General features: G+C 40.4%; 1 protein-coding gene across 1 annotated transcript; it reads left to right on the plus strand.

Moving 5' to 3' along the window:
• The first annotated feature begins 2696 nt into the window (after positions 1 to 2696).
• On the plus strand, positions 2697 to 5772 carry LOC119298598 (ankyrin repeat-containing protein At2g01680-like). The gene is made up of 3 exons (XM_037575940.1): positions 2697 to 3261; positions 3373 to 3902; positions 5173 to 5772. The coding sequence occupies exons 1-3, from the start codon at positions 2697 to 2699 to the stop codon at positions 5770 to 5772; spliced, it is 1695 nt and encodes a 564-aa protein (XP_037431837.1).
• The last annotated feature ends 5592 nt before the right edge of the window (positions 5773 to 11364 follow it).

Here is an 11364-nt window from a genome sequence, read left to right on the forward strand (position 1 = left end):
TCCAGTCCAGACGGCTAAGAATCTGGCAGACCCTTTTACGAAAGGGCTATCATGGATTGTGATAGAAAATTCATCGAGGGATATGGGTATGAGACCCACGTAAGTTGCCATGGGGGTAACCCAACCTATGTGATCGGAGATCCCGTGAATTAGGACCTGGGAAAACAATCCAGCGGTCAACTGAGGAGAGCATCCTTAATTAACCCACTCCGTTGGAGATGCACAATACTCTCAATTATGTAAGGCAGGCTGACTTTTGTCTTAATGTGTTCCAAAGCTTGTGTAAGCAAGATGCTAACCTACAGAGCATTCTTTGGAGGAACACACCTATGTGAGCCCGACTGCCGGTCACAGTCTATGAGATTGGGAAATATCTATTAAGCTCATGAGAAGGTACGGAGTATGACTAATAAGCTCCATCCGTGGGGTTTAGCCTTCGGCAGCCATGTATCAGCTGACAATAGGCGAAACTTTTGCACGCCAAACTGACAATTCAAGGCATAGTACATTGTTCAGTTGTGAAGAAGTCTAATCCTTTTGCTCTAGGTGGAAGTTCAACTCTCCACTGAAAATACTGGTATATCAAACATTGTTTGGAACAGTTGACAAACTTATGTGCCTCGAGATCTGGTGGGGGATTGTTGGATTATGGATGGGATTAAGCCCATATAAGACACTAACCCCTGGTTAATCTTGAGGCCCGTGTATGAGATGGCAGGTGGTGGGAAGTTTAGTCCCACCTTGCTAGTTGAGGAAAGTTGAGACCCCTTTATAAGGGCTGCTCTACCACTTGCCATTGGGAGCTTGGGAAGAGGAGTGGTACACGCGCGCTCCTCCTCGTCCGCCGCCCACCTTGCCACGCCTCGCCTCGTCACGGCGCGCGTGCGCCGCGGGTTGCGGGTTGCGGGAATGAGCCGAGCCGAAGCTTATTTTTGCCGCTCAGGAATGAATTAATTAATCAGGGATTAATTAACGAGTCGCTAACATGTGGGCCACTGTCCAAGACGTTGGACTGTGGGCTACCCCTTGCCGGGGGTGCGACCCTTGCCGGGACCCTCGTTGCCGTGATTCGTTGACCCCTTGCCGGGAGTGGGCCGACTCGGTCGTGGGCCTCCGCAAGGCCCACGACTTTCTTCCTTACGGACTATATAAGAAGGCTCTGGCCAGTGAAGTAACCTAGTTCGGTTCACTAACTCCCTCTCGCGTGACCTAGCCGTCATCTACTGTTTCTCACTCTGTGCTGCCTCTGGCGATCCCATCCCGACGACCGCGTGCACGGCTGGTCGGGAGAGCAGGTGCCTCCGGAACCCTGTAGTTCGAGATCCTGCCCGGGAGAACGGCAATAAGGTTTTTGGGGAGCGTCTCGACGCGACTGCTCCCGATCCGTCCCCAACTATGTTCGCCTCTGCTTCCACTACTTCCTCTGCATCGACATCATGGCCGACGACGCCGCCGCTAAGAAGAAGGCCACGGACGACGCCGAGGCTGCTGCTGCAGCCGCCGCGTTGGCCTGGCCAACCGGAGGGTATGATCTGTTCATCCCTCGTTTACTCATACTTATGCTAGCCGTATATGTGCTGCTTATAGAAGGTTCGATTCTATGTTCTGTACGTGCTAGTATGCTTAGGTATTGCTATGAGATGCATACCTTTTATGCCATGCTTACTGCTTACTCGTGGATAAGTCTAATCGGAAAAGTGCTAATATTTTCAACAGTAGTTACAACAGAATATCTCATGCACCTACCTATCCTTGAGAAGTACTCAACCTCCTGTACGTATTCTGTACGTGACACATACGGGACACAATCATGTGTTTAACAGAGTGTTCATTCAAAACATGCATTTATACTTTTCTGTTGGACTTACGGGAAAAAAGAGCCACTGTCGACCTATCAATTAATTAAATTAAAGCACAACGTAGATTTGTCGTTAGTTGCTCGTCACTGATTTAGATCATGGTATTCACTACATATTTAATTCATGGCCACAATTTGTTAGTATTTGTTTTTTATAGGCCTCCCACTCCCATAGGGGGAGCTGAATTCAACAAACCACAAGCTAGCCTGTCCTTAATTATCAGGTTCAACAAACCACTTGACTTTTGTTTGGTAAAACAACTTGTGATTCGCAAACAAGAAATAATGCGATGTTCTTTAAAACTTAATGATTGAGATGTGATTGCTAAAATAACTGGCAAGTGGTAATCCTAGACCATTTTACCGTGTTGTCGAACGAGTCAAGTCGTTGTGTACGTATGCAAATGATAAACTAACTTGGTTTCCATCCATGAATAGTTGAAGTGGTACATTGACTTCCAGCTGCCTTAAGTACTTGCCATCTCGACACAACATTACTGTGAAGCTATCTTCATCTTTCGACTACCCGGTGCTATTGTAAAAGGTGTGTTACTTTCTTCAAAGTTTATGCTTAATAACGAGCTCTCTTTCCTTCAGTTGATTGATTTTTTTACTGTCTTTTCTGTTTTTTTTTTACAGAAATTTCTTCCATTGATCTTAAATATGGTGTGGTTCGGTTTAATGATTTCCCCTTAATAATAAGTGCCTATTCATTTAATTGTCATCGTTATTGTTCACATGACATCATTGTACTATTCTTCTTTTCCCGTAGTAATAACTAATACCAAAAGATAGATGTCAATCAGTACATCAAACAACTAGTTCATCACAGGCACAGATGGACGAACGCCTCCTGAAAGGAGCGACTGATGGTGATTCCACGTCCATGAAGCACTATGCTTGTCGTAATCCAGGCATCCTTCTCGGAAAGACTTTGCGGATGAACACTTGCCTTCACATATCCTCCATCCATGGTCACCAGAGATTCTCCGCGGATGTGGTGGCACTGGAGGAGTCTCTCCTCACCGCTGTAAACTTAGATTGGGAGACGCCACTTCTTGCGGCGGTGAGAAATGGTCACGTCTCTTTGGCTTCTTTTTTACTCGGAAGCTGCCATCAGCTAGGAATGGGGCAAGCAATCTTAAAGCAAGACAAATATGGATTTAACGCACTACACCATGCCATTCGCAATGGCCATGAGGAGCTTGCGCTGGAGTTGATTACAGCAGAGCCTTCTCTGTCGCGAGCTGTGAGCGAATGCAACGAGTCACCCATGTTCTTCGCCTTGACAAGGAATTTTACGCGTGTGTATGAGCAGCTAGTTCAAGATCCTCTTTCTTCTTATACGGGAGGACTACACGATCGCAATTGCCTACATGCCGCAGTCAGAAATGGGAATCCAGGTGAGGCTTAATTAATACGTGGAGTGCAAATTACAGTCACTAAACATCAACTTAATTGTTGCAATATCGTTTCACCATGTTAACAATCATTTCTTGATAATTTGTCTTCAGAAATGGCAAAGCATATTCTGAGAAACTATCCTGGACTAATGATCACTGAAGACATCAATAAAGTTACTCCAACAAGACATGCTGTACTTTTTGACAAGATTGACATGTTACGAGTAATACTGTTACATGATCCAACCAAAGGATACGAAATAAACAGTATGGGTGATCCTCTCCTTGCTGCTGCCGCATATCGAGGTCGAATTAATGCTGCTCGAGAGCTTCTGAAACACTGTCCTGATGCTCCTTATCGCCAAGAAAATGGTGGGACATTGCTTCATAGAGCTGTATGGGATAACCAAATAAAGTTCGTTAAATTTGTCCTGACGACACCGCTACTTCGCAAACTCATCAACATGCAAGACAAGACTGGAAAAACCGCTCTACATTATGCAGTCCGGAAGTGTGATCCGGAACTAGTTAGTATTTTACTATCTCACGAGGATATAGATGCGACAGTGCTTGACAACATCGGTGTTTCAGCGGCTTGGGAACTGAAGTACGTCATGGAGAATGCCAAGACTTTAAACTGGGTACGCACATATATTAGACCTATGTTTTCAAGTCTAGTTAACCATTCATTGTTCAAATAAAACTGTTGGCTTAAATACACATATACATATCGATACTTGACATTTCATGGCTCTGAAATTTATTTATGTATATGTTCTTTAATAGTATGCCTTGATTGTTAATCCTGGAGATCTTATCCTAGCTTGTGGTCGGATGAAGGAACATTCTTGCTCCTTGTTTCCTGTGTTTGTTACTTACAATGACTACTCACCCCAGGCTTTTAGCAAAGGTTAATCGATCATATAAGTACTGGAGTCATATTTGGCCATATAATCATCATCTTAAGAGATTGTTATGTTTAGAAAAATGACCCACCCCCAGGACATTTTTTACTGGCTGTGCTTTATTTGTGCGTAAATCAGTCTACCACCCGCTAGCGCCCAAGAATATAAATCACTTTGCTATACTACCAAGCTATTGCTTGTCAATGTCCTCTTTGGTCATTTTTATTCATATCCTTGCCAATTACTCCCTCCGTCCCATAATATAGGATGTTTTTTGACACTAGTGTAGTGTCAAAAAAGGTCTTACATTATGGAACGGAGGGAGTAGTTGTTAAATGCGTGAGAGTTTTGCTAGATACTCCCTCTGCTAATATAAGACTTTTTAGACCACTACTTTAGTGATCTAGAAACGAAAAGTCTTATATTAGTTTACATAGGGAGTACACTGTAATTATCTGGACACAGTTTTACTACACATTTAATGCCGAAGTCCAAGCCTATTACCCAATTGTTGCTCCGGGCTGTAGAGCATGCCCGCTTGTGCTTCCTCCCCCTTTTTCTGGGAAAATCTTTCCCTGCTATAAGAAAATTCATGACAATATAAACATGAACCTAGATAAATTAATGTCCACAATACTAGTACACATGCCCGTCACTGACAGGCCAAATATGCCATACACGACCAGTTACTCAGCCAATGTCTAGTCGCCGACGTCCGTAACACCCAAGGCTACCCACAGGCTTCAAGGTCTCGGACTCCAGGCCGAGCCGGATCAAGAAAGACAACCGATGTTGTTTCTGGCAACCTAGCAACCTCACCGGTGCTGCTGCTCTACGGTGCAGAAATGTATGATTTATTGCTGTTCTTCACTTAATATAATAATAAGTGTGATTATTTCATTTATCAGCTCAAGTAGACACAGCTTAGTTTGGCATCAAAAACTTGTAGACATATAGAATTATTATCTTATGAGCTGCCTTAATACCTTCATTCGAATTCATGCAGAATGAAGTCTTGATGCTTATGCTAAAAGCAGATGCCCAAAATGCCACATCTCTCTATAATCTTCACGGGAAAGCCAAGCAACAAGCAATCGATGCTGGAAGGAAGGATGCAAAGTCACTAACTAAGACATACACAACAAACATTTCACTAGTGGCCATTCTCATAACAACAATCACCTTTGCTGCTGCTTTCACCCTGCCTGGAGGATACAGCAGTGTTGATGGAAGCGAGGGACTTCCGATCATGTCTCAGAAAGTTGCATTTCAAGCATTCTTGATCTCTGACACCTTAGCAATGTGCTCCTCATTTGCCGTTGCTTTCATATGTGTCATAGCAAGGTGGGAGGATTATGAGTTCTTGATTTATTACACGTCTTTTACTAAGAAGCTCATGTGGTTTGCATACGTGGCAACTACAACGGCTTTTTCAACTGGTTTATACACGGTGTTAGCGTCTCGGCTCCATTGGTTGGCCACTGCAATTTCCGTTCTGGTAGCTTTATTGCCCATTCTAACCAAGCTTCTTGGCGAATGGCCTGTTTTGAAGCTCAGATTCCGGTTGGGAAAAACTTTCAACTCCGATCTCTTGGACATGGTGTGATCTCAACAATTTGTCTGATTGTTCTGATTTCAGACAATATTTTGTATTTTATATGTAATCAACATTTTTTTTGGCTAGTCATTTTGTATTGCCGACTCGCGGTGAGGAAATAGTGCACTAGTATTCTTGTATACCTTTGAAATCTCGGACAAAATATTAATTGTGATATTATTCTTATGATGCATTGATTCAATCTCTCTAGAGATGATTCGTGACATCTGCAATGACAATGGTCATGTATCATTAGAATATGAAAGATGAGAGTTTGTTTTTTGTTGCTGATGATGAAATATGTGAGTCGCCACAGGAACCATAACGAAGATGCTAAAAAAAGTTCCCCAAAAAGTTCTTTTCTCTGAATAACTTGATACTCCCTCTAAATAACTTTAGTGATCTAAACGATCTTACATTTTTTTACGGAGGGGGTACTGTTTATCACTACCAACTACATCTCCGGTGGTACAAGTTGGAGCTGTCCTACGAAACAACAAGGGTGAAGCTGTCGCTGGGGCGGGAAAACCTTTGAGCAGCGTTCTCAACGCTGGATCAGCAGAGGCGCTTGCACTTTTGAATGGTCTAGAGCTTGCCGAGCAGCTGGGATGCACCAACGTGACTCTTGAATCAGATTCACTAGAGCTAATACAAGCATGCAAGGGAGAATCAGAAATCTTTAGCCCTTACATAGCTATACTGGCAGACATTTTTGCTCAAGCTAGGATGATCAGTGGAATTTCTTTTGCTCACTGTCCGAGGGAAGCCAATCGGGTAGCACACCATCTTGCAAAATATGCCTTTGATTCAAACACTGATGTTTTTTGGGATGGAAATCCACCCAGTTTCATTATGCCTTTTGTAATTGCAGATGTAACACTGTTGGCTAAGAAATAAAGATCGAGAGGCTTTCCCTTCAAAAAAAAAAAAAACTACATCTCCGGTGGTACAAGTTGGGTGTTGATACAGTTGGTCCATCTTACAACACTGGGACATCATATATCAAGCCAAGGATGCACATAACATACACACAAAAATTTGATATAGGTCTTGCAACCGAATAACAGATCTTGGAGTTTACCAACTACAAGTTCCTACTGAGTGCCCATGCTATCAGAACAACTTAATCGTTCCAAAGACGCAATGAGCAGTCACTCATCAATCTGTAATACAGTTTCAATTTTTTCCTTAACATGCAAGCTCATCCACCTTTTTTTGACACAAGTGTCATGAAATGGATTTAAAACCAGAACAACATATCTGGGGAAGTTAAGGTGGTTAAAAGTATGAAACCCTAAAAATTTCGAAGCGCAGACAACTCCATTTATTTTTCTTTTTAATTGGATCTTATTTGCTGGATACCTTGGGCTACAAAAAAGAAAAGAGAGATGTGCACCGACCGTTGTTGTAGTGTAGGTGTCGCACCATGATGCAACCGCCCGAACACCCCTCTGATCGCTTGCCTCGTAGAAGGCCGGGGCACCTGGACAGAGCGACCGGTGATCAGGGTAACCACTAACCAGACGTTTCTAATTTGGAAACTGCTAGGGATCAAACCGTTGGATGAAACGGCATATACGATCGCTGATGAGCAGGTGGCCGCCCTCCACGCTATAATTAAGCCACAATTGGGCATTTTTTGAAGGACTTTTTTCTCATTTTTTCACTGTTTTTCAGTTTTCTTCTTATTTTTTTTCTATTTTTAGTTTCTAATTCATGAACATTTTTTGTAAATTTGAGAATACTTTTTGAATTCAAGAACATTTGTTGAAGTAGAATATTTTTAAATTTTGTTAACATTTTTCATATTCCACGAGCATGGTTTTGAGTACACAATTTGTTTTCTAAATTGACGATCATTTTTAGAAAAAATTCACATTTGTAAAATTTACGAATTTTTTTTAAGATTCTGAACTTTTTTTAAAATTCATGAATAATTTTTGAATTTGTGAACATTTTCTTAATTCATGAATGTTGTGAATTTGCGAACATTTTTTCATATTCATGATTTTTAATGATTCATGAACATATATCCAATTTTATTAAACGTTTTTCGCATTTCATAAACATTTTTAAAATTGCAAGACATATTTGGTTTTGAGAACATATTTTAATTCACATATTTCTTCAAGTCAGGAATATTATTTAAATTAAAATTTAAACAAATAAATAAATAAATAAATATATGAAGAAATAATAGAAATAACTCATACTCTTCAGGTGGGAGTTTCCCCTTGCGCCGGGCCCAGCTCATAGGGACTCGTGCTTGACGAACACGGGCATCTTGCTTGCAACAGGGGACACATATCAGAGCCGACCATTTGGTGAAAGAAAAGGAGGCATGGAGCGATGGACGAGTCTATGTCTCGCTTCAAGAGAGACAAGAGCACGCGCCGCCTGACGGAAGCTTCAAATGGGACGACCCAGTTAACATAAATCTGATATTTCTTAGGTTTGCTTGTTTATATACAGGTTTCTATTGTTATTTTTATTGCTTGTTTCTATATTTTCTAAAATATTATCAATTCATATATTCCAAAAAATTGATATACTTAATTATTTAAAATATTGATCGTGAATTTAAAAATATTAATGCAGGGGAAAAATTGTCAATATAATAAAAGAATGTCGATAGTGTAAAAATTGTTTTGTCAAACTGAAACAAATTTCACGCATATCCAAAAACAATTTGCATGACATTTCACAAATATTTTTACGCAATGCAAAAAAACAATTTAATGAAATTTAAAAATGTTTTATGCCATTTGAAATAGTAAATTATATTTATAAAAAATATTAATCATGTATTTTGAAAATGTTAAACGTGTATACAAATTTGTGTGTGAATACCAAAAATGTACAGTGTGTATGAAAAAATAAACATCGAAACATAGATTTGAATTTTTTTGGGTTGCAAGGACGCACCAGCACCTCCCTGAAGAACATGGATACAGGCACGTCCATGCCTCGCTTCACGCGGGAGTGCAGCCTCGCATCAGACCTATTTGTCAGTACTTTAGTCACGACTAAGCCGACCCAGGCGCCTGGGAGCCCACAGGCCACAGGCCACGACCTCATTTAAAAAACAAATCACTTTTTTGTTGCCGTTCTTTGCTTCCTATTTTCTACTTTTGTTTGTACTTCTAAATATTTAGACGAAAAAATAACTTCTAATATTTTAAAATGTTAAATGCATATATAAAAAATATTTCTCATATATTCCCTCCGTCTGAAAATACTTTTCGTGAAAATAGATAAAAATGAATGTATCTAAAACTAAGATACATCTAGATACATTTATTTTACTGACAAGTATTTCCAGACAGAGGGGGTATAGAAAAATATATAATGTGTATGAAAACATTGATCATGTATTTAAAAAAAATGTTAATTCAGCATTTGTAAAATGTTACTCAAGAGCTAGAAAAATGTTAATCAAGTATTTGAAAAATATTAAATATGTATAGAAAAAAGTTTTCTATGTATAAAAAAATGTACAATATGTATGAAGAGAATGTTGATAATGTATTTAAAAATGTTAAATATGTATAAAAAATGTCGACCATATTTTTTTGAAATGTTAAACATGTATAAAAATGTTATCATGATTTAAAAATGTATTTAATAATAGTAAACATTTTCTTACACACAATTTACATTTGTGTGTACATCACGAACATTTTTATATAAATGTTTAACATTTTCCAATTACGAAATTAACATTAATAAAATTATGTTATACTGTGTTACTTTTACTTAATCTACATTGTACATTTTTTATATACATGATGAACATTCGTATATACATGTTTAACATTTTACAAAACATGATGAACATTTTTATATACATGTTTAATATTTTTAAAAACATGATAAACATTTATTCATATGAACAAAAGATAGACAAAGAAAAGCAACAAAAACATAAAAAATAAATAAAAGAAATCAAAAGAAGAAAGAAAAAGGATAAAAAATAAATCAAAGATGCAGGCAAGGGGTCAAAAGAGGATTGGTCTCCCCAGACCCCAACACTTCCCCCCCCCCCCCTCGTCCATGCTGCCATGGATGGACACCTGAATATCCTCAGGACCATCGGATTCTCTGTTCCACAAGCTTCCCATTGACCCAAGCCTGGTTGACGTGCATTGAGCTCGTATGCTCTTTGCTCCGGGGACAGTGCTAGCACACAAGGGTGAGGAGAATTATGATTTGCCATCTACATGAGCAATGATGGTTCATTGGCGGGCTCGTCGAAGGTCCCTATCGGGGAGGGCGGGCGTGCCAAGTGGCGGCTTATCTACGATTGGCTCGAGGCGTTGATGCCGCTGCCGAGGTGCTCACCAACGACTACGCGCACCTGAAGGCGCTCAATAGGACACGACACGTACTATCAGAAGCACCGCGGGAGGGCTCCGGTGGGCAGGGTATGGCAGCCGCCATACCTTGATTCTAAGCAACAAATATTTTATACCAATGCATATCCATCGATCAGCAGCCGTCTCTTGTTCGTTTTGGCAAAAAAACGAAAAAAAAAAGTAAGAGGCCGCTGGCCTGATGGGCCAACGCATCCAGCCCAGGAACCGGTCGAGGCACAACATGCACGACAAGTTCGATTGCCTCAAAAATATGCATTACAAGTTTGATCGAGCCAAGCGCGCACGCAGGATGCAGCCTAGCATTGACGCAATCACACGCATTTGGTACCACTCGACCCGACACGACGCGACGCGACCGTAAGCTAGCGCGGCGGCGGCTGGTCAGGTCTTCAAAACTATTTTTATGGGGAAAATAGCTGGTTAAATTCTCTGGAATAGTGTTAGTATGGTAATACAAAACCAGATACACTATCTGGAACACGGTACTGCAACCAACATGCGATGCAGCCTCCAGAACGGCCAATATTCGTTAGACAATGAACCGCACTATTTTGATGATGATCTAGTTTCTATGAAATAAACTCACGCGGTTCTAGGAGCATTTTAGTTTCCAGAACTAAGATAAAATGGATCATTTGCAGAATTGGATATTTTTGGCCCATAATATTGGAGGACTGTTTTGATTATTACAAGGGGTGCCAAGACTGTCAACGTTTTGGTAATTTAATATTCAGAAATCGCCTGCATCGGCCATGAACCCAATAATCAAGCCATGGCCGTTTTGGGGCTGGGGAATTGATTTGATTGGCTAGATTTTTCCACCCTCAAGCAAAGGATACCCCTTCCCTGAGTATGCATGTCTAGAATTTAACGGACCTCTCGAGCACAATTTCACATCTCGAGGCCTTCTCAATCTCGTTGTCTTCCCTGTGATTACCAATTATCACATTTTTCCAGCAGTAGATTCGGCTTGATTGGACCAAACCAAGGCAACAAGATTCTTCAATTCCAAAGTATTGACTAGGTAGGACAATGTACCGATTTAGATCCCTCAAAGACTCAATCATCCTTCATTATGGCTGATTGGACTTACTGCCAAAAGTCATGGCAATTATTAGTAGTATAAGAAGCAAAATTATACCATTCACAATATGCATGGTGCTTCAATTCATTGAGGAGCGGTAAAGGATGCGACAATATTTTTATGTGTCTGTTTTTTCAATCT

Source organism: Triticum dicoccoides, chromosome 5A (assembly GCF_002162155.2).
Source record: "Triticum dicoccoides isolate Atlit2015 ecotype Zavitan chromosome 5A, WEW_v2.0, whole genome shotgun sequence".
Taxonomy (NCBI): domain Eukaryota; kingdom Viridiplantae; phylum Streptophyta; class Magnoliopsida; order Poales; family Poaceae; genus Triticum; species Triticum dicoccoides.